Raw genomic sequence first — 25,642 nt, 5'->3', positions numbered from 1 at the left:
GGGATTCATGGGTAGCCCGATTGAATCGATCTACATTTCGGTGCCTACAGGGCTACATTCGACAACTACGAATCGCCAGCCCCCCCCCCCCCCTCCCCCGGTCGGCGAATGATGTGCATCGAAGCGTACGCTTTTCGGTAACAGTCGACTCTAGTCGAGATTCTTCGGCTGTGTGTGTACTTACATAGAGATCAGTGATAATGCTGTACACAGTACGTTACGGGGATTCTCAAATATATCCGAGCCTTGCCAGCCTCCACAATCCATGATATCCGCATACGCTGCCGGGCCTTAAACACGAAAGATGACTTTGAGATGCCACATAATGATGTGTACCGTTACCTAGGCTACGGACACCTTGCAAAAACAGGGAAACAAGCATTTCGAAGGGAGAGGGAGAAGTTTGATCCTTTTGGGCCTGTCTCAGCTACCACTCGTCTATAACGGCTATATACTTGCTCTTTCGGGTCATTTCAAACTCTCCCTAACATCAATGTATCTCAAACCACCTCTCTTAAACAACCACCTCTAAGCAAGTTTGATTGTTTAAAATCTATTAAGTGAACGACATTAATTACCTGTGTCAATATGAAGAAAATGTTTGATTGAACAGATGTACAAGTAAGATACAGTATTGTTCAGGCAATGTTTTTTTTTTTTTTCTACAATCTTTTACCCTTATTTTGAATACCTCTTGTTTATTTCGTTTGATGGTTTGTTGGTTTGCGTTTGCTCTGTTCTGTCTGGAGTGTTGGCGAAAGACCTACACGACATACCAACCAATATAAATGTATCTTGAACTCGGTCACGTGATGAAAAAATGTTTCTTCACATTATCCGTCTACTATCGGATAATAATTCACAATATTTATATAGCGCATTATCATATGAAATGTCTCTAAGTGCTGTATAGGGGAAAAGAAAAGGAAGAAGAAAAAGAAGAAAGAAAGAAGGTACAGTTTCAGAGATTGTTATTCATTTCTTTCGGATTCATTCATTCATTTCCTCATTCGTGTGCTGAAAGAAAGGAGGTTGAGGTCGAGACAGAGAGAGAGAGAAAAAAATAAAGCTCCCTTCTGACATTGGCCTGACGTCATCTCAGCGGGATGGGGTGTGAATGTTGTGACTCGAAGGCGCGAAAATGTTGCAGACGACATTTAACCGCTCCACCGCGGGAAGCTGTTCCGTCAGGAGCCTGTCCCATGGGAAGTTTCTATTTGTTCTGCTTGTCCATCAATCACACTGGAAATATCTCTGTTGCCAGTTACAATCAAGGATTATTATGTTTTCCACCATCGACATAGACCTACGTGTTGCTTCATGAATAAGGGAATAAGGCAAGCAGGGGTTGAGAGCAGGAAAGACTTGGCGGCTAAGCTCGTCCCCTTCAAACATCCTCGAGGAAATTGACTATACGTCTTTCTATGGCAAGGCTTTCAGGGCGCCTCTTAAATGGAGCATTTCATTGGTGGTGTCGAAAGCAGGTGAACGAGTTTAGTTGTGGGCAGCTATGAAACCGCTCTTTTGGGGAACGATTCACATAAATCCCCTTAGGTTTGTCTTCTCGAAGTCTTCTGCTGTCTTGCAAACCTAAAACGTTCCCTCGAATGAAACCGTCTGCGATTTTAAACACTAAAGTCTAAAAGACTAAAATGCACCAACTGAAGTAAAAAGCAAAGGGTCTAGCTTGGTTGGCCTCCTTTCAACTCTGCACTACGTGGTCGTGAATTGATTTTGATATTATCTGTGGTGAGGATAAAACTTTTTTTTTATTATTGACTGATCTTACTCAGTGTTTATGAAAGGGAAGAAGGAGGAAAGGAAAGAAAGAAAATGAAATCTTGAAAAATGAATGGACTCCTATCACAATAATCAGTCAAATATGCAAACTAATAAAATTGTAGCTCTTTGCAAGTAACCAATGTGGTAAAAATCTCGAATGACCTCACTGGTGATGGCACACATTGTGTGGGCACGTAATACCCGACGTTTTGAGATTCTCGCCATATGGCCCCCTGAAGCGGAATAATAAGAACGTCTTACTTAAAGGCTACAAGAGAACGCATCTTCAAAGGCTTGACATCCTCGTCTTGTTTAGAGAGCAGACGACAAATTTCTAGGTTTTGTTCAGAAGGCACGTTCGTGCGACGTGCGTGAAGCAGCCGTCAGTCTGCTTCGATTATAAAACGATCGCGACCCGCTCTTGCTTTCTTTCACCGACAATCTACAAGTCTAATTATCTGCAAATATTCTTAACAAAATGGAATCGAGGCCAGACATGGTCTCGCACTTTCATCTGGCTGTCATTCTTTCTTTTCTTACCTTCGTTCTTCCTTTCTTTCTTTCTTTCCATATTATTTTTCGCTTCTTACTTTAATTGTCAAAACCTTTGGCTCCTTCACCATCACTCTTTGAGCTTCTCTCTCTCTGACACGCACGCACACACACACACACACACACACACACACACACACACACACACACACAAGTACACATACACTTACGCATTTTTCGAGTTTATTTTTCTTTCCTGACCCCCCTTTTTTGAGAAACGACCACGAACCCTTGATATTTACCCTTCAACCTGAACTTGTTCGTGTCACCTCCATTTACAAGTCGAAAATATTCGAGATCATTCTCGTCGTGTGCTTTAATGGGGCAGGGTAAAGACGGGCGAAAGGCAGAGAAAACAAAGAGTTTCTCTTCTAACTCCTGTCCCTTTCTCGACTCCTCATTCTTTCAACACTTGCCCTCCCCTTCTCTTTCTCTTTCTGTATCTCTCTCTATCTCTCTCATCTATCTGTCTATCTATCTATCTGTCTATCTATCTATTTATTTATATGTCTATTTATCTTTCTATCTGTGTATCTATCAATCTATCTATCAATCTGTCTATCTATCTATCAATCTGTCTATCTATCTATCTATCTATCTATCTATCTATCTATCTATCTATCTATCTATCAATCTATGTATGTATGTGTGTATTTATGTATATGTATGTATGTATGTATCTATTTATCTGTCTATCTCTCTCATGCTCTCTCTGAATCATTCCATTGATATGCCACTGATGTCGTCTGATACCGTGAATCGAAAGAAATCAATGTAGCGCTTTCACCTGTTCCTAATCATGATCAATAGCTTCAGCAGCTACTAAGATTTCAACCTATCAAGAGTGGTAAATGAAACGAAAGTTGTATGTCTTCTAAACACATATTTATTGCTCAATGATTAAATGAAATAATATAATCATTAAAGATTGTGTCATTAATGTCTCTATCCGTCTACCTACCTACCTACCTATCTATCTATCTATCTATCTATCTATCTATCTATCTATCTATCTATCTGTCTGTCTGTCTATCTATCTAATCTATCTAACTTTTTATCTAAATATATATCTATCTTTCTATCCATCTACCTATCTATCTATCTATCTATCTATCTATCTACTTATTTTCTATCTAAACAGTTATCTATCTGTCAACTATCTATCTAATCTATCTACCTTTTATCTAAATATCTATCCATCTCTTCATCTATCTATTCATATCGATCTATGTATCTATCTGTCTATATATCTATCTAGTAAGGATCGCAATATTTTTTAAGAGACCCTTGCCTGACAATCAATCATCCACTCTCTCTTCTTGAACAACGATAACATAAAATTAAGTAGTAAGTGACTCTGGTGACCCCTCCTCTTTCGATGTGACCCGGTATAAATATGTCTTTATCCGAAAAGTCGATTTATGTGTTTTGTTATGTGTTCTCACTTCCCCCCTGTCAAGAGTGTGACAAGACATTGGGTATGGAAGCTTCGTCCGTTGAGGTGCTTTTTTCCCTGATTGACAGATGGTTCTAGGACCTTTCCTTTCACTTTCTCCTCTCCTCTTTTTCTTTATCTTCTCTCTATCCCACTCTATCTATCTATCTATCTATCTATCTATCTATCTATCTATCTATCTATCTATCTATATGTCTATCTATCTATCTATCTATCTATCTATCTATCTATCTATCTATCTATATGTCTGTCTATCTATCTATCTATCCATCCATCCATCTATTATATCTGTTTATCTATCTATCTACCTATCTATCTACCGATCTCTCTCTCTATCTAACTTCTCCAAATTCCTCTCTCATATCCAGCTCCTTTTCTGTCTGTGTTTCTAGTATCTTTACCTCTGTTTCCTGTCGGTCTTCTCTCCTCCTTTCTCTTTCTGTATCTTCCTTTATTTCTCCTCCTTTTTCCTTCTCTGTCATCTCTCTCCTCTCCTCCACCCCTGTTTTTATTTCTCCATCTCCCACCTCGTTCTCTCCGTACCTCCCCCTTCTCCCCTCCCAATCAGCCACGTCATCCTCATCTCATATTCCTATCTTGTCTCCACTGGCGGGATAAGAAGTGCATACGTAGCAGACGCTTGTGCCCATCGCAGAGCTATATGGGGAATGTCAGATCTTTTCTGTCTATTTTTGTTCACTCACGCAGACTTTTCGCCCCGTTTTGCCTCCCTATGTTCTCTCTCATCCTTAGCTCCTCAATTTTCAGTCATGTTAATATGTCTGTATCCAAGATGACAGCAAATAAACACTCTGGATGCAATCACTTAGGGAACATGCATGCTATTAAGTGACTCGAGTTTGTCTCCCAGGAGGGGAGGGGAAAACTGCTTCTGACGTCCCTCTATAAAGTTACCCTCTGATTGACAACTCTTAAATCACTAATACAACGTTGAATATGACACTCTTTCTACGTGATTAAAAATATAATAACATTAACACTGTCATATTTTGGAAAACCTAATGAATTGATCACTAACATCACTTTTTGGATACCATAAGCCTGGGGGTTGCAAAGACTTTGCGAGCTGCTTACCAGAATACGTTGCTGCTAATCCGAATCAAGCTTTACATATGCTGAAATCCAGCTTTAATCCTCAGGTTGTCAGAATTGTTGACCTGTCATGTCTGCCAGATAATCTACAATGTGCACAGCTCTACCGCCTGTTGATTCACAGTCATTACCCGAGGATGCGACACTTCCCCCAATTAGAAACTCCGGCAATAAACTGTCAGAAATGTCTGAAGTGTCTGCTCCATATCTCAACTTTCTTTGCAATGACCTTCGACCGACCAACTAAAGGCAAGGTAAAGACAGAAATCATCCATAATGTCTAAAAGAATTGAAATTTATGTAAACTCGTCAAATATCATGACATGATAAATTGGTATTGTAAAGGATCTGGACCAGAAACAAACACACAAAATAGAAGAAAATGAAATACCCCATAGCCTGCTGGGATGATCGGAACCATTTAACGTGTAAACACGGTTTATTGTACCATCTGCATATTACAGCTATCACAACTAGCTCATACTATTCAGTCCCAGCCTGTGGGCAGAGAAAACGGCTATTTGATCTCTACGATTGAATAACTTCTGAGTGTAAGTTAATTGAACGTCGGACAACGTGACTTTGAGTTTAGGGTAATCGTAAAACACGCAAGGATTGCGATCCCCCTCCCCCCCCCCCGCCCTTTCGTTGGCGCCAGCTATATAGATTTATGCATGCCTGCTGTTCATGAATAATCATAGTCGGACTGTGCTAACATCAAATGATATCGCTATGCTCTATTTGCCCTTGAGTCCTCTTCCTTATCTTCTGATGTGATGTATGTTTCAATGCCAAATTTTGCTCATAAAACATTCATGCGTCAAACACTGATGATTTAAGTCTATAGAGGAATATATTAAACGTTGTTGACTGGCGAATATTTGGTTTGGGAGAAATATTTATTTCGATAATATAGTGCCACCTGGTAGACAAAAAGCAGTTGGTGGACCATGTGATATCTTCTATGGAATATCTTTCATTTGCCAAGGTGCATCCTTCTGCAAAAACAGTATTGTACTGCAAAAAGACAAGGCAGATTAGAAGAAAAAATATATATATACACTGTATATCATATCATTGCGCAAAAGGGGGAAAATGCTGTCTGTAAATTTTCAACTTGCACATTGGGTTGACAAATAGAAAAGAAACCTCTATATATGCACACACACACACACACACACACACACACACACACACACACACACACACACACACACACACACAAGACTTTGTGTAGCGCTTTCACGCAATTGGCAGCTTAGTCAATGCCAGGTGCTCTGGGTAGAGCGTATTTTGCTTTCCTTATGCTGATATGAACGTTATAACTGTTTGTACAGACTAACAAGAAAAAGATGTTGATTTGGGACAATGATATCGCCATAAATGCACACTTAATTGGACGGCAATTCCAATGCCGAATGGCTGGGGCTGTTTTTTACCAAGTTGATTCTCATTCCACGCCGGACAAGTGCACTCCTTTAGACTCTCCATGGACGATTCAACTCTTCTGGGTCCCGCCTTTGGAGTATAGTGATCACCATGGCAACGCCACGCCCCTGAATGATGTATACCTTCCGTTTTGCTCGTGGAGAAAACAAAGTAGTCACCCTTCAGTTTCTATTATTCAGTTACTACATCCAGCTTTCAAGTAAACCATCGATGACTGTTGAAGCATCAGAAGCTCTATACAACAGACGACATTTCCCCCCTTTTCTCTTTCTGTGCTAGTGAGGGAAAACTTGTGACTTCATCACCTCAGGAACTTTTAAATTGCCTCTGTGGTTTTGACCGATATCATTTTGAGAAAACCAGGAGAAAGTCTAACATTCCACTGCTTTTAAACATGGTCCGACTTTGGTTAAACTTTCACTCTCTTCCTTGATTGATTTTAAAACATAATCTTAGAGTTATCTTGGACACGGGGTGGCTTTTCACTTCAAATCTTTACCCCTGAATCCTCTGCCGGAGCTGCAAACGGCTGACGTGGTTTTTTTTTTCGCACCTTAGTTCTCATTTTCGCACACCTGATGACGCACTCACGTGCCCAATGTACAGGGTTAGTTCTCTGCATGGGCACACAAGAGTTTGCTCATACCTTAAATAGCGTACTCGTCGAATCCCATTTCCAGCAACGTGATCTTTCGGCGTTGGCCCGAGCACGAAGCGATCTTCCTCTCTTGTGAAGCAAAATGGCGGTTAAAAAAAAACCGAAGGAAAAAAAAAAAAAAGAACCCAGGATGAATAGCAGACAGTCACACTGCTTTCGGCAGAGGGAAGCTGTAATGTGTTGGCCGACATCTAATTGGTTGTAGTAATGTCGAGAAAAGGGAAGCACGGCGGGTCGTAACAGCAGACCGAGTTTGATCATTCAATCTTCGGCGGGCCGACCTGTGAACGACACCGCTCGCTTCCAGGGGGTGTTTCACGGTAACTGATGCTTTGAGAGTCATCGGGGTGGTGTCAAAATGACATTAGCCATGTAAAGAAGGAAATAAGAATGTTCGTACTATGATATCTGCGGAGTAGAAGGCTGCTGCCATCCACGAACATTATCTAATATCCACGATGCCGCCGTGTATCATGCTTTGATTTCTAACATGCCCTTGAGGTAAAAGGCTCGCACCTCCACCATGAAAATCTAAAAAGAAAAAAGTCCGCAATGCCAGTCGTTGTTCCGTCAAGATCGGGATCAACTTTCCATAGTTGTATTCCCTCACCGCTTCGCTAAAATAGGTTGTCTCGGACAGTGAATCTCGGAGCATGTTAACAAGCCAGTTCAAAGTTACATTTTGAGCGTGTGCAGATAAAGGTTACGGCAGACCTTTCGAAATTGACTTGTAGCTGAGATATTTAAAAACTGTATAGGTCTTCATAGAAAATGCAATATCAATATTCTCGTATCTCTCAGGTGTGTGATTTATGCGAATGTTCAGCTTAATGTGAATTCCTTTCCACCACATTAGCAAGAGACAACCATGCAGCACTTAAATACATGAATAATTACAGCTTTCTGCATGGCTGTTTTAACTGCTTTTCTTGAAAGATTATTCTACATTTTGTAAAGTCTCTGTCTCCTAGAGGCCATTTCAGACAAGCGCTAACTGTGAACTAGGTGATAGCAAAGTGTGAAATAGCCCTGGTAAACCCAGACAGGAGAAATTGCTGCGAGGGCGCACTTTACTAACTGCAGAACTGTGGACCTACGTAACAAAAGGATAAGTGTTTATCTTTTTCTTGCATTACGAAGGAGGTAAATGAAAATACTTTGGACGGTGACGTGTCCACATCCAAGCACAGGCCTACCTCCAAGGGTCATACTGTGCACTCACTCAATAATTGGATGGTAGGATTCATTTAGGTTTACAAAAAAAAATTATATAAGGACGAAGAAAGGAAGAAGAATATGAGTTTTAAATGAAAGTGAGCATGGAAATACTAAAGCGAATAAAGCTCCTTGAGAAAAGGGATGGACCTTTATCAATAGTCTGAGCTACAGCATCTGTAATAACCAAATATTTACATGCCTGCACACACGCGATGTTCAGTATCAGATCTTCTTTAAATTTAAACTGCGCTCATCATACAATATCAGCTACAGGTGGAAAATAAAACACCCGGAAGGACAACCCAAGACGTTTGAAACTAATAACTTTATATCTTGAAGCGAGCAGGGGCGGATCCAGGAATTCCGTAAAGAGGGGGCGTGTTTACAAAATTAAAGGGGGGGGGCGCACGCACCCCTCCCCCCATTTTTTTCTTTTTATTTCTTTTGTTTCAACAAAAAATAAAGGGGGGGGGCGTGCGCCGGTTGCGGTCCTCCCTGGATCCACCCCTGGCGAGTATGAGATTATGCAACATTGGATGATAGAAAATAAAAACAAAGTAATTACTCTGACGACTCTGAAACTATCAGTATTTTTTCTTCTTTTTTTTTTTTAGATTAACGCTAACAGAGTCATGGAAGTTGTATTGCTTTTATTACAGTCAATTTCACTCCCATAAAGTTTTCGGCAAATTTCCTTTGTATACTTTCTTTATTCTTCGGACATGGGACGGAAGCCAAAGAGGAAAGAAAAAGTTGTGAACTAACAAGAAAAGAGACTATAATCGAATGAAATCTCCCATTTTCATGGCGTTAAGAAACAACGCTTGGGGGCAAAGAGAGGACGCCACGTTCTAGTCGATTACAGACCGACTCTGGCGGTAATCATTCCCTTGTTTAACCCGATCTTCCGCATGACCCTGGCAATGTTTGTAGTGGCTACGATTACAGCGTCTTGTGGCTCGAAGCCGTCGACGAGTTGTGCCCAAAAGACTCCCCTTTCCGCTAAAGGGAATGGCTATATCGATTGGGCGCTCGCCCTGCCGCCACGCGCATTCATTCGCACGGGCTGATCCCCAACATGAGTTTTGAGATATATACAGGGGGAGGTGGGGAGGGGATCATCGAATAAAGAATGAGGAGGTTATACACTGGTATATAAAGTGAGGTGGAAAGGCAAGGACAGGTGACATTAGTCTTTTTAAGTAAGATGACACACGTTTAGACAAATGAAAAGGCACAGAGATATAATAATTATGTATATTCTTTGTATTTCCTTAATATGTATGGAAACGCTCCATCCTGCTTGAAACATGCGAACATCCACCATTATGGAGCATTTAATGCCATATTAGGTTTTTGATAAACAAAAAGGCTTATATATATATATGATATACCAGGGATGCACACAAACCCAGTGAAGTAGGTACGCAGTTTTTCATATTTGTATCGGTCCATTCCTGAAAAGTTACTGATCAGACAGTGATTTTTACTAGTCTGGACAGTCGGATCAGTGCCAGTTTGCAGCACTGGATAAACGTATAGTATTACTTATTCTCTGTCCATGTTCTTATATCTATCTCTGTGTGTATATATGTATATACATATATATATATATATATATATATATATATATATATATATATATATATATATATATATATATATACATTATATATATATATACACACACAGATAGATATAAGAACATGGACAGAGAATAAGCAATATGTATATATATATATATATATATAACACACACACACACACACACCTACACACACACACATGTGTGTGTATATGTGCGTGTGCTCGTGTGTGATTGATTATTATAGTTGTCAACGTAGCATGTGATTGTAATATACGCATATATGATGCATATATTCCAAATACTTTTTCATCTTTATATATCGAATATTCTGAGGAAAAACATAAATTCATCATCACCATTATAGGGTTGCCTTTATTACAACTTTTTTTTTTTGGCGGGGGGGGGGGGGGCCTTGAAGGCCAGTTCAGAGTTATCATTAGTGTGTAATGACCTCTGGAACCACAGAATTTACAAAACATGGAATAAGCGTTTGGACAAACAGTTGAGAACAGCCAAGCAGAAAGTGGTAATGTACATGTAAGTGCTGCATGAAGGTCTTTTGTTAATGTGGTTGAAAAGATTACATATTCACCTGTACATACCAATATACACCTGGTTTATACATGGATATTTATGATAGTTTCTTTTTTTTACTGTTATGATAGTATTCATGAAGACCTATCCACTTTTTTGATACCAAAGTTACGAGTCGATTTCAAGAGAAGGTTTGCAATGACCATATTATGCACAAGCTCAGATTGTAATTGTAAAACAAATTATTGAACAATGTTGTACCAAGTTAAAATTACTTCTTTTAAAAGTATCGAACGCCATTATGTATCTTCAACTAAGATTGCAATCGATTTAAGGACATTATGCTGGAAGATGCAGATGGAAAATTACTCAAGTTAAAGGGGTATTACAGACGATTTTCATAATTTCACATCACGTAGTACATAAATCGACAGCTCCATGTGTAGACTTGTGGAATTTATTGTGGTCCTCGAGCAGAGAAACAATACTCTGAAAATCTTTAACAAATTACACTGAACAGTGTTGATGACATAGGAGCCTCAAATATTTCAGAAATGTAGCAGTGTGATTCCACTTGATTAACACGTTCACCTGTGTAGAATGTATGCATCCATCTTCTTTTGTTCTGCCTCCTTGAGCCCCAACTCATGCATTCTTGTGGTGAGGCTGCCACGTCATCATCCTTGTTCATTGCAATTTGTTGCAAATTTTGAAAACATTCTTATTCCTCAACCCAATCACTATGAATTCTGAAACTATGTGCCCGGTGTAACTAATTTATAGTTGTTCAAATGCAAAAGTCTGAAAATCATCCGGAGGTCTCCTTTAATTGTTCTTCTCTCTGTGGCAAATGAAAAGAAAGAAAGAAAAAAAAGGAAGATGCCTCAACGGAGCAGGTTTCTTGTCAATTGCATGAAGAGTGTTTTACCCTGCTAGATATCGTCTTTAATACGAGTGGTAATTGTGTAAGTGTTGTTAATTTAGTTTTGAACATATTGCTGACCAACATCGCTTTAATCAAATAACAAGAATGGCATTTCCTTCTGACAGAAAGCCTCAATTAAAATGTTATCACAATCACGCTGAGACATATCGATTTTTCTTTTTCTCAACATGAATCTGAATTTACATGAAAGGAATCCATTCTCTCGTTTGAAGTTTATATCATTAATTGTTCAAAACTGCAAGTAACCCTAGATGAATGCTCTAAGGTTGATTCGCAATTCTCTTTACAGATTAAAGCGGCTCGATGTAATCAGATATTTCACGTGATTGATTAGGATCGATTATAATGTTGACGACGGAAACCTCCCCATTTTTATTACTTCCTGTATACACTGGGAGCAGACAGTCGTAGATGAGAAACTTGCTAAATTATCGATCTGCGCTGAGTATCGTTTGGCAATGAGACGAGCTCAGTTCATATACGACGGACATTGGCACTCTCTTCATTCATCAGGGGCGTCACCATTTTTTTTTTTTCAAGGGGGGTGGGTTTATATTTTTGGTTCCACTTAATAATAATAATATTGATAATGATGATAATAATGATAATGATAATAAGAATGGTTGCATTTATATGGCGATTTATACCGGTGTTTCTAAGCGCATCGGGTTTCATCAGCTAACAAGCGAAAAAAAAAAAAAAGCCTGTGGCGCAACTTTCTTATTCGACTTCCGGGTTTCATCAGCTATCAAGCAAAAAAAAAAAAAGCCTTTGGCGCAACTTTCTTATTCGACTTCCGGGTTTCTTAAGCTGACAAGCAGAAAAAAAATTGTGCGTCCTTGCTTGATAAGTAAAACTTTCTTAAAGGGACTAAAAGGGGGGTGCGTTCGCACCAACGCTGCCCCCTCCCCCCCCCCCCCCCCCGTGACGCCCATGTGTATCTGTGATTGGAAAAACACTGGCTTCCTGCTTTTATGCTTGGCAATAACGCTATTTCGGAGACTGACTACAACAATGCTTTGTTATACATATTTCTATTCATATACATTATACATACATACGAATATGAGATGTTCAACTAGTTTGATCAGTAACTGAGAAAGTCACTGAAAAACGAAAGAATTTATTTGTGTGTGTGTGTGTGTATTACTTGTGTTTGCTGTTTACATTTTTCGCGTACTACAATTTAGCCATTCATATTTTCCCTCGATATTTCTGCTTCTTAGTTTTTGATAAATAAAAAAGAAGTTTCTTAAGATTCCAGTTCATAATTTTATAGATATAGATTTACATTTTTATTCATAACATACTTTTATGCAAAGTGTATTATTGATATGCTGATATCTTGTATATATTTGTGTTATGCATTGTATATGATAAATTTTCTTTGAAATTATTATATTTTGTACATAATAAATTGCAATTGGTATTGTACTCCCATACCCCATGAGGGTCGTTGAGTCAATAAATTTCAACTTTAACTTCAACTTCAACTTCAACTTAAAGCTTCAATTTCAACCAAAAGTGTGTCCCAGATTGTTTATATCCAGTACTAAAAATGTGAAAGCTATGAAATATTTTTCATCTGCGTGTTCAAACCCCTCACCTACCATAATGTATCATGGAATTATTAGTTAAAGTCATCAGGATACATCATGAGACATTCAGCCCACGCGCTCAATGAAAGTTAGACTCTTGAAAACACAATCATACCCGCACAAATTATCTCTCCCTCACGCATACTCACACACATACCATCCACACAAACATGCTTGAACTTCTCACGCAGCTAGGCATAAGGGACAATCTGTTGCATTTGTTTTGCTAAGAGTGAAGAGGTTGGCCCACAGTAGGATTAAAATTCGTTGATATTCTCATATATGCAGGCAGGGGAAAAGTCCGCCTACGAAAAACCTCACTAATTAGAATTATTGATGACTCTACGGACAGCGAGACTGGACTACACGATGTTCGCGGCGGGTATACACCTGCACAAACACTCCCCGGGCAGTTCACCGTGTTTCTCTCCTCACCACTTATAGTACTCTCTTTCTCTCCATGCTTTTAGGTAGCTAGACAGCGCTTTTATTTTCTAACTCTCTTTCTCTATATTTCAGGGGTTGGCACGAGATTGTTTTCAGCTGAGTAGCATCACAGGTTTTCTATGATATACCCAATAGATAGTAGCTCTGAGTTTTCACGCGATATCCAGTTTTAGAGAAGCAGCGTACACTTTATACTATACAGTATATACGGAAGTTTCCATTTGGACCATACACTTTTATTACTTTTAACATCATTAAAATGGTTTTGTTTCCTATGATTTGATGCGGAACATTAGGATTATAACAAAGCAAGTATAAGTAGTTATTTGAAGGGAAATCTGTGTGTATGAATATGTATAGCGCTTCATTGCGATATTTACGTATGAGAACAATACTCTACCAATGGAACTATATGGTCATGATTGTGTAACATGTAGGGAAATACGAAACAAAACGAACAATTAAACTACACTTTTCAATCTTCTCATCGAATGAAACATAAGACTTTGTCTTATATAATCCCATTAATTCCCATCTTTTACAACACGCGAAGTTAGAGTTTAAAAGCCAACTTAACAGTTTCCATCGCATGGTGATTAATATCATGCGAACTTGATAGGTCAACGGTCGATGAATCAAATATAAAAATAAGAAAATTAAAACATCTAAGTCTCTACCTTAAATGTTTTATTGGAATGAATCTATTTTATTTGGACAAGCCAAGTGAGAAATCTTATCTATTGTCCCCTAACCGCGGACGCCAGATCAAGTTTCGCGGAGATGATGCCCTAAAGACGCATTTCAAGTGCACGACATATTAATATATTAAATTGTCATGAACCGTAGGCTGTCGTCGGGGGTTGGTCGGGAGTCGTATTACTATCTGTGCATGGCATGTTCCTTCCTTTGCAACATGCACAATGTACACCACCAGAGCATTATTCCTACACAGTGCTCATATGACATTATTATTATCAATCATATGTTCATATAGATAAAATAATGTAATATCATATCTTGCGTTTGCCTTAAGTTTGTATTAGTTTTGTTGGAGTATATAATTCTCTTTATAACCTATAATATATATATATATATATATATATATATATATATATATATATATATGTATATATATCATCAAAAATAAAACTGAAACCAAGTTCATGCTGTATTCACCAACAGTGTATTTCGGCACACAAATTTTCGGGCGATTCGCTCTTTCTGAAGTGTTGATACTGAGAGAACAGTCTCAACACTTGAGAAAGAGCGAATCGCTCGAAAATTTGTGTGCCGAAATAAAATGTTGGTGGATACAGCATGAACTTGGTTTCAGTTTTATTGAAGCACGTCATGCTTTAAATGTTTCTTTGCCAGTAATTAAATTCCTTCATTTTCGGGACATCTTTGCAGTTCTTGAGAGCCGAACGCAAAACATTTTCTGAGTACAGTCCATTATGCAATTTCTATGTGAAACAACACAAACGTTCCTTTATGTGATAATGTGCACAGGATTAAAAAAAAAAAGTCCAGCAAAATTCGTATAAGTTCAAGCCAAAGCAAAATGTGGTATCGCATCAATATATCATTATTTTCAATAGGCAGGGACATTTATATTGAATACATGGTGTAGGTTATCCATATTCAATTTGATATGCCTTGTTCGCATGCATATTTCATTCTTGTTCAATTGCGTTTCCAGCTAATACAAATCATAGTAGCCTACGCTTTATTTAAATAGTGGCGCCACTTCCTATGATGTCTAAACCTTATTACGCAGGGTTTTTTTTTTTTTATAGTGTTTCACAATGACATTTTTTTTTCCTCAGAATATTTGTGCGCATATTTGGCTTTGTGACGTCTTTCGTCCGCTAGCCCTTGGCTGTTCAACTGTAGATAAACTTACTCGGACAGTCAGTAGTCAGAAGGACGGTTCTCATCGCAGAAGGCTTGGTCCTTGCTTTCTGTCCAAAATTTTGACCTTTTTACTTCCTTCCATATGAAAAGGAGGGAAGAGGAAGGGTTTGTCTTGGGTGTGCCCCGGAGCTAATTTGCATTTCTGACCTTTCGCCGACTATTCAATTTAAACTGCTGCAGCTTTAAGTGGATGTAAACAGCCACGGTTTGTTCTCGAAAGAGTGCGCAGCCGTAAAAAAAGTCGGATCTTACTGGCGACAACATGTCTGACAGAATTTAAAGGGAAACATCAAGCCGACGTAGAGGCCGAAAGTCTACAATTTACTGTACCATGGCGCAAACCTTTGCAGCATATAAAAAAAAAATAAAAGCTTTATAGTGTGATTTCGAATTTGACGTTTCTTCATGTAGGTATATAATTTATACATACCTTACGATAGCGTACAGGCCGTATTTTTATAAATTCCTTGAGGTTACGTTTTCTGTTCATAAACCTATCACCATACTGTACGTGTTTCAGTCTGAAACCGAATACATTTGCTACATTCTCGGGTTTCTTTGTTTATCTTAATCGTGTGGGAGTGGAGGAGTCGGGGATGGAGGGTATTGAAAGGAAAAATGTCTAATTGCAGTATCCCTTCAGACAGGTGTTGATGGCCCACAATACTTTCATGTGGCATTTCTTCTGTTCATCTTCTTTTATTTTTGCGTGTAGTGTGCCATTGTCTTGATGTACTTGTCGACTAGTCACCAGTCACCATCCTCAAAATATTGACTGGATTCTCATCGTCAACGCGATAGTGAAATTCTACCATCTTCATTTTGATGGGTTGGCCATTGAGATGGAGTGACAGATTTGTCTATTCTGAGACCAGGGAACATCGATGAAGAGCCGGGTAATGCTCGCGATACCAAAACCGAAGATATGGTGGCATCCCTCTTCTTTTTGTACTTGTTATGATCTGCGATCAATGAAAACTTTCTTTCTCTCTCTCTCTCTCTCTCTCTGCCTATCTCCCGCTGCCTCCCACATATCTCCCTCTCCCTCTCTCTCTCCCCCGCTCCCACCCCCCCCCCCCTCTCTCTTTTACTCCATCTCTCTCTTCTCACGCTGATACTCACATATGAGACGTGCCTTATTCTGTCGTTTTTATCAATGGGCATCTTGTCTTCATTCTACAGACAGATTGTCACCACGCGAGATGCCCTGCGTTGGGGATGCGATCCTGATAACACCATCGTTTTAAAAAAGTAATCGTACCGTCAAAATCTATTGCCACTCTACACACATATTATATACGATAAAACTGGGATAACTGATTGCCAGAATCGATAGTGCGAAACGATCCTGATAGTACCGTAGTATACAAGTATGGGTGCGGCTTCGATTCATCGCGTGCGTTCGCTCCTTTCTCCCACGCGTCATTCATCTATCCCAATATGCTACGTATAGACCTCACAGCGTTGTTATGGCGTCATTTTACCCTTGGAGCGAATGGTGGGTGCGCACTGATTAAAACCCCCCTCTACTATAGCTACACATCGCCGGCTCCCACGTGCGCGGTTCTTATACGTATCTATTCCAGCTTTTCATCATCTTTTTTTTTTTCTTTTCAACGTGGTCATGTGTTACTTGTGCAGCAGACCCCATCCCCCTTGAAACTAGAACTCTTGAGCAAAGCCTTTTAAGTGGCAAAAAAGAGAGAAAAAAATGAATCCTTGAAAAAAAAAAGAATCCGTGGGGAAATAGCGTCACTTTTTCATTCCCGTCTGACGTCATGTTCTGTCATCATGGGAGCTCGGAGCAAACTTGAGGTTAGTTTTAGTTTTCTTTTTCTTTGAGCTTCCTTCGTCGTGATGGAACCTCTCTATACGCGAGTTGTCCAATCATCGCTACAAAGAGTAAACACCTGTCTGGCTCAGGACAGACTCTGTATGATATTGATTTGGGTTTTTCATCTTTTTTCTTCTTTTTTTTTCTCCCTATTTTTTGTTTCTTTTCATTTCTGGGTCGCCGGCGGGTTGGAGATCATACTCGAGGCGGTGGCCAGCCCGTGAGTCCAGAGCACAACAGATAGCGTCCCTGCGGGATTTCCAAGTCATGTTTAACATTTCGGATCCGCTTGCTGCTTTCCGAATGAAAAGTACAGCCTTTGAAGACACGCCATGCAAAGATACAAAAAAAAAAAGACTGAAGAAGCACAAGATAAATCTAGCATCATTCAGGTCTCAAGCAGAGAGTAGCGAACAAGTTTGACCTTTATACATTTCACTCTATCTGAAGACATATAGTGCATGTCAACCTTGCCCAGTGTACACGATTCCCCATGCAATCTGGTAGTACATGTAGCAACAATTCGAACCGGAAAAGTAAATAAATTGAAAATGATTTGTTGCTGTATTCATCTTGAGGCTTCTGATGAGCAGTTTGTTTCTCCTCGGGGTACTTTCTTTCATACAAAGGGACAGAGAGTAGTACGATGAGCGGGCTCGATCCATAGCCTTAAAGGGAGACGTCATTTCACCCCCTGTATATCATCGAAAAATCTCATTAATTTCACTTGACTACACATCCCGATACTCTATAGCGTGGTTTGTTTGTTTGTTTGTTTGTTTTTTGTGTAGACGTTTCTTGTACACAAATGCGCACTCTCAGGTGAATGTGTCGTACTTTCATAGATATTCACTCCTAAATATTTACTGCAAACCTCTCTTGCCTTCCTTGTATGGAGTACCAAAGTGTGATGCCACAGTCATTCATCGCCATGGAAAGTGGTTCTAAACAACCTCAGCTGACCCGAGTGTTGATGTGCGGACCAGGGCCCCGTTTCATAAAACTTGTTATCAGTGACAAGTTGTGATCGTTGTTTCAAGCTACCGAAATCCTTGCATCTAATTGACTGAGAGCAAATTTGTCATAAGAATGTGGCAGTTGTCACTGATAACAAGTTTTATAAAACGGGACCCTGGTTTCAACCAATTCCAACGCATGTGTGAACACAATTACACAAACATTTAATTTTTTTTTTTTTCAATTCAATTCATTTATTTCATTCTCATTTTCTTTCCAACAAAACATAACACGAGGTAAATCAGAAAATCCATCATAAGCATGTATACAGTACGAAGTGCGAAGGATTAACGATATACAACAAACTAATAGAGATGAATCATGTATACATATGGGAAAATACAAAGTTATATTTTGAGGAGGGAAAAAAAAGAGAACTGAGAGGTCCACTAAAAAGCAGTGCTTGTAGGTTGTGGACCACTCAAGAATTTCTTCCAAAAATACACATACAATTACAAATACATTACACATATGCACAACAACATGGCATAACTAAACTAAGGAGATACAATCGAACGGAATGGGACAAAAACAGAATTAGTGGAAGAAAGGGAAAGGAAGAAAGAGAGAGAGAGAGAAATGAGAGAGAAGGGGGGGGGAGAGGGAGGGAGAGGAAAGATAGAGAATGCCTACACGCTGAACAAGAGAAACGGAAGAGAGAATTGATGAGGTGCTTCGAACAGCTGGTGACTGCACACAGCTGTGTAGAAATTATGCAAATAACATGCCGTATTTCATTGCCTAGTAATGCCGTTTTTCACTGCGTAATAATGAATTAAATAACCGATGATGACCCTCATGTTTGCTGTAACCTGTATAGGTAATGAAAATAAATATCTTAGCTAGAATTTAACAAAAAAGATTTCAAATTACGCTTAAAAATATATAACGATGAAGAATTTTTTATTTCAGGACCTAATGAATTCCAAAATTTAGGGCCGATGTATATAAATGTGTTCTGAGCTAATAAGGTTCTCAAAAGGGGTAAGCGAAACTCATTAGAGCTCCTAGTAGGATAATCATGAAAAGATTGATTTCGTGGAAACATTGAATTAAAAATATTGGGAAGAGCATTTGTGTTATAATTGAACATGAACTGGCCCAGTTGAAAAAGAAACAAATCTTTAATTTTTAAAATCTTATATTCAATGAACAATGAATCTGAATGAGAACGTGGCGAAACCCCACAAATAATACGAAGTACTTTCTTTTGTAATAATAATAATTTATCTAATAAAGTTTGATGGGCGCTACCCCATGCTAAAATTCCGTAATTAAGATAAGGTAATATTAAAGAAAAATACAACGTTAACAAAGACGACGATGGAATGTGAAACTTAAGTCTGTTGATAATACCAATATTTCGTGAAATTATTTTACTTATGTTGATAATATGAGGCCTCCACGAAAGTTTATCATCCACTGTAATACCAAGGAATTTTATGTGGGATACACGTTCTAATTGAGTACCATCAAAAATAAGATATGTGCTTAATGTTTCTATGGATTTACTAAAAAGCATATACTTAGTTTTCTGAAGATTAAGTGATAATTTATTAGCTCTTATCCATTGAGTCACTTTTTTCAATTCAGAGTTGACGGTGTCAATTAAAGTAACTAGGTCTTGATGGGAAAAGAAAACATTTGAGTCATCAGCAAAAAGTATAAATGAGAGTGTATCAGATGATCTGCAAAAATCATTGATGTAAACAATAAAAAGTAAAGGACCTAATATACTACCCTGAGGGACGCCACATTTAACAAATTTGAAACTTGAGTTATTCTCGTTCAGAGATACATATTGTTTTCGGTTTTGCAGGTAACTCCTGAACCACTCCAAGGCCTTCCCCCTTATGCCATAATGTGACAATTTATGAAATAAAATGTCATGATTAATTGTATCGAAGGCCTTGGAGAAGTCCAGGAAGATACCAACAAGATGTGAATGATTATCTATTGTATGCGCGGCATTATCAATAAACTTCAATAGAGCGTGAATAGTGGTGTGTTTCCGACGAAACCCAAATTGAGAGTTTACAAAAACATTATGAGAGTTAAGAAAATTAATTGTTCTTTTAAATATTAATTTTTCTAAAATTTTAGATAAGGATGAAAGTAAAGAAATGGGTCTATAATTGCTGACATCAAGATCATCTCCTTTTTTAAATAAAGGGACAACCTTAGCAATTTTCATTTGATCAGGAAGAATTTGCATTAGAAGAAATCAAAAATGATAAAAAGGTGTTATACAAAGTCCGAATCACCGTCTATTTTGTTTAGACCAGAACACAGACAAACACGTTCACAGCTAGCGATAGAGAAGCCCATGTTTTTAATACCGACATAGATATTATCGTCATCGAACTTCTACGAGGCGCCACAAGAAAGAGTTCTAGAAAATGATAAACAACACGTCTCCGGATGCATTCGGATATTTCTGGTTATCGAATCACATGGCGGTTTATTTCAGTCATATTTGCTCCCTTTTTCGAGTACGATCGGGAGGCTGACGAAATAATACCGCGGATGGGATCGGGTCCAATTCAGTGAGGCGAAGAGCGAAGCATCGATCGCGTCATGGGGAGCGTGACTAACCTTACACACGCACCCAAGCACGCACGTGGTTTGACATGCATGACAAAATCCTGACACGACCGTCGTGAGTTGCACACCGTTAAAGAGGAAATCCACCCCCAAAATACATCAACTTCAAAGGAAAGAGAAAAATATTCCCTACAGAACGATACAAAAATGATGAAAGTCGGAGAAGAAATAAGGAAGATATAACATTCTGAAATTTCAGGTGTTTTTTTTTTTTGAAAACATTTCTTGACCAGTACTTATGAATATAAGCATTAGCAAGTTGACGATGTCATGCTCTCACATTTTCTCATTTATTTTGTATACAGAAATGACAAAAATCTCATATTTCAGCCGTAAGAATATGAAACTTGCCTTAAAATCACCCAAAATAACAAAAAAGAACAAATGTTAATGTTGTCTTTGCGCTCAGTGTTTGTGAGGTAGGGCCTTTTCGAAGATGAGTGCCTTGACTCCTGAGGAGCTCGCTAAAGATATGACACACTAACTACTTAACTAAGTGAACTAGATTAAAGAACGAATGAATCAATGAATCAATTATTAATCAATCAATAGATAGATATTTGATGAATTAATAAGCACATCAATAAGAACATGCATACATCTTTCAATTAATTTTTCACGCAGTGAGTAAACATGAACAATGACTAATCTATAAAAAAAGCTGTTCTTTAATCATTTAATCATTACAAGTAAAACGATTTATTGTAACCCTTGCCATTAGAATAATGCGAAATGCTGCTTTAGCCGTTTGATTATGTCTTGGTGAAAAGAAGTAAAAATCCTCGGCGAAAAAAAAAGTACTAAATACGAGAGTCTGGAAAATTTTTCATGACGGATATGTCAGATGCCTCAATACAGACACACATGGATTAGCTGAGCACTATTCAATTAACGTTCCATACCTTGTAGTTTTGTGGTATCATGAAAGTCATATAGGTAGCAACTTTTACTGAAGTGTCGTAAGAAGTGCTTCGATACTGCCAAACTTTCATTCCGGAGAGTAGTGGGTAACCTTCAACAACAGCGTGAAGATGTTCTTGGAGTCTTTGGTAAATGTCAGAGGTATGAAGAAGGCGGGGGTGCTTTCTTCCAAACTTGTTGCTTGTTAGAGTAGATTTCGGCTCGCCCGGGGAAAACACATGACTACACGTTCCACTAATCAATGATATGGTCTGTTCGTGCGAGCCATCTTTTCTCTCCCTCTCTCTCTCTCCCTCCCCCCCCCCCCCTCTCTCTCTCTCCTTTCCCTCTCTCTCTCTCTCTCTCTCTCTCCATCTCTATCTCTCTTACTCTCCCTCTCTCTCTCTATCTTTCTTTCTCTCCCTCTCTGTCTCTGTCTGTTTGTCTGTCTACCTCTTTCGCTCGTTGTTCGATTGAAGAGGCCTGATATAACATGGTTGCACGAAAGGCAGTCGATTTTGCACATTTCGAATGCAAACTCTTCAACCTGTTGTAAAAGTATGGGGTGAATCTCATTGCGAGATCAGCCCGTCATCCTAGTGAGGCAGACCAGTTCAATCTCATGAATGTCCTCTCTTTTGAAGTCATGATTATTGAGTCATGAGATTCAAACGCATCTTCAGAGGAAAGCTCATGAAACTAATTTGTGTTTCCTTATTCATGATGGCATGGCATGCTGAACGGAATGGCGTCACGAAACTCTGCATAATTCATATTCTTTTTCCCCTCCGCTTTCAGGTACTTGACGATTATGAACCCGCTACGCCCTCGAATGACGCATTCGACGACGATGACGATCCTGGGTTTCATATGGGTGGTGTCTTCGGCCGTCGTCATCCCAAGCACCATTAACACCGAGACGCACGTCGACACGAAACCCGACGGCAGGCAGGTGATCCAGTGCGTCGAGACGGGTTGGAAGAGGAACTCGGCATTGCTGGCCAACACTCTCTTCCTAGTCATCGGCGAGTTCTGCATCCCGCTCACCCTGATGAGCGTCATCTACTTCCTCATCGCTCGTCGTCTGTGGTTCCGGCAGGTTCCGTGCGACCACATGACCGAGCAGCAGGAGGCTGCCGCGGAAGCGTCGAAGAGGAGGACGATACGGATGCTTATAATCGTAGTGGCTCTCTTTGCCATATGCTGGGCGCCTTACAATGGTTTCTCTATCGCCCGGGACTTCTATCTACCGAGTAGCGAGGACTCTAAATACAAACTGTTCAACACAATGTTCTATCTTGTCGAGGCCCTAGCCATGTTGAATAGCATGTTCAACACGCTCATCTACATCTTCTTCAATGTCAACTTTCGCAAGTGTGTGTTCCAGTTATTTACGCCGGCGAACCGGACGTGTACGTCACAGTCCACCGTGAGAGTGCGCTATTCGCGTCCATCCCAGGTCGCCAAGGGATCGTCGAATAATTATGATGCCTGTAACCATGGAAACGGGAGAGGCGATCTGACGCAGGATACCGCCAGGACCTCGGTGTATCAGACATGAGGAAAAATTAAAAACGAAACATGAATACATGTATGACTCAAGACAATACTATTGCCTCTTCACCGCATCGGAAAATTTGTGTCAAAGACAAATGTGAATCCTATGAAACCAGCAATTTAGAACCGATCACAGAAAATTTCACTCAGCAATTCGTCAAGTTTATAACGAATATGATAAAGAATGCCCTCTGAGTCCTTATTATCTTGAAATCATTATTTGGCGTGAGGTGCTGACACTCATCATTTCCCTACCTGTTTGACAACTGCGACCTATGTCCCTGCCAAGGAACTGGGGACAAGGTTGTGATATCACACATCCTGGGGTCTAGGTTTTCTGTTCGTTCTTCTAACGTATTCGCTCATGCCAAGGCTATTCCTGAATAATCAGATATCATGTGTATCTTACACGTTGTTACAGTTACGTAGCTACGTTGCTGGGGTGACGAGGAATCTTGTAAACATAATTATTACAGGTGCCAATCTCGGTATCTTCTAATGTATTCTCTTTGTTTGTTTCTGTTACTCTTTTTGCTGTCTCTGTCACTCTTTCCTTTCATAGTTTTTGTTATTAGGTTATTTAGTGAGACTTATAAAATAAGCCAGTTCGTAATTAGCTCATGGGCACGTTGGTACAAATGACCTTTCTTTTTTCTCATTTGGTTAGGCACTTCAATCGTTTTCAATCGTTTTCAAAGAGACATTATGGGTACCGGTAAGCTTGCCAGACGTAATAATTCATGAAATTCGTGTTCAAACAATGAATGAACTTGCGTAGATCAGGTGACCAGAATGGTCCGTCAATCGAACGTCGGGGAAGCATCCATTTCATTGCTTTGCATTGAATGCATTAAAAAAACTGTTTTATTCTTATTGCCAAATACCAGGTTTGTTGTCAGGTGGATGTACTGACATTTACAAGGATTGCATGAATAATCATTGTATGACAGATGCTTATCTCAGTGAATTTAAAAACCAACTTGCCTCTTGGTACAAATGACCTTTTTCTGCTCATGCGCAAAGTGGAACTACGAACTGGCTTATACAAGCTTTGCTTCTTAGTAGGTCCCCCACATTTATGTTTGTAAAATTGTCTTCTCTTTTGACATTTGATCACGACGTTATGTCTTATGTTTTATCGATTGTGTCATGATTTTTGTGCTTGAGATGTGGAACAATCAAATCAAATCAAATCAAATCAAATCAAATCAAATCAAATCAAATCCTCGAACACAAACACAAAATGAGATTCTTAAGAGCATAGATTTGGGGAAAAGTCATTTTCTCGCCCTCGTTTCTTTTCATTGCAACTTTGGAGTCCGAACAAGCTCAATTTTGGTTCACACAAACGAGACATCTTGGGATCAAAAGAGAGACCCCGTTTACAGTGAGTGAAAGGACCGGGCTCGGCCGCGGCCGAGCCCGGCCTTCATTTCACTGTAAACGCGCAAAAGGCCAAATGTGGTACCAAAATCGGCCGTGCATTTGGCCAAGCTCTGGAGGAAGTCTCGGCCGCGGCTGAGCCCGGCCTTTTCTCACTGTAAATGCAAACTGGGCCAAATGCGGTACCAAATTGCGACCAGCGCGCTCCCAATTATAGTTGTTTGTTTACAAACCGGCCCTGCATTGTAAACGGGGTCTCTGTTGCTGGATCTGTGCTCTATGCCGTCTTAACACAAGCAAAAGCAAAAATCCCACACCTTATTTCGCATACACAAATCTCGAGCTATTTTTTTTTTCTTCATAATGCTGCTGCATTAATCTCATCATTTTTCTTGTGTATAATTACGATGCCACATTTTCTCTGAAGTGAACTCTCACGTTATTCAATTATCGCCCCCCCCCCCCTCCTTTCGGGCATGGGGTCCATTTTACGAATAGCTGCATTACCCTCTAGCGTACTTCCTACAGTAGCGTGCGAAGGAAATAATTGTTCCAACGGTTTCACACTTTAGGAAGATTGGTTTGTTTTCTCAAATTATTTGATCACAGTGATATTATGTCGTTAGTGTAGCCACTTAGTGTCGTGTTATTTCATTTATGCAGAAAAAAGTTCTTGCATGTTTTTCTATCCAGTCCTGATTGTATTAGTTTTGAGGTAAGGCTGAGTGCACTTGGAAAAAGTATCGTTGAATATTGTAATCGTAAGTGTGCATTGTTAGCTGGGGGAAACAATATTCAATATTTTGGAAATAAAGGAGTAGTTTAGGAATATAATTCTTTTTTATTGAGATCATGCGCGTTTCAGGAATGAAATATATATATATGATATCCAATTAAGGCTGAAACAGTCATCTTCCGTCTTGAGAAAAAAGAAATATTTTTTGGCGGAAAAACATAGATTAATGTCTTGAAATTATGTAATAAAATGGAAGCATAGCAAGAGTATTGAAATAGCGTATTATGGTCACTGCAGCATTAATGTATTAAGGCTTTCCTTCACTGACAATGACTGACATTTCCATAAATCTCAAA

General features: G+C 39.3%; 1 protein-coding gene across 1 annotated transcript in view; it reads left to right on the top strand.

The window, feature by feature from the left end:
- The window catches only part of LOC140240548 (prokineticin receptor 1-like), a 33,436-nt gene extending 10,265 nt beyond the window's left edge, over positions 1 to 23,171 (top strand). The window contains exon 2 of the mRNA XM_072320313.1: positions 22,409 to 23,171. Coding sequence (XP_072176414.1) covers positions 22,409 to 23,171 — 763 coding nt within the window. The remainder of the gene's footprint in view (positions 1 to 22,408) is intronic.
- Positions 23,172 to 25,642: the final 2,471 nt, after the last annotated feature.

Source organism: Diadema setosum, chromosome 17 (genome assembly GCF_964275005.1).
Source record: "Diadema setosum chromosome 17, eeDiaSeto1, whole genome shotgun sequence".
Classification (NCBI taxonomy): Eukaryota; Metazoa; Echinodermata; class Echinoidea; order Diadematoida; family Diadematidae; genus Diadema; species Diadema setosum.
Note: the sequence above shows the minus strand (reverse complement) of the source record. Positions and strands in the feature narration are given on the sequence as shown.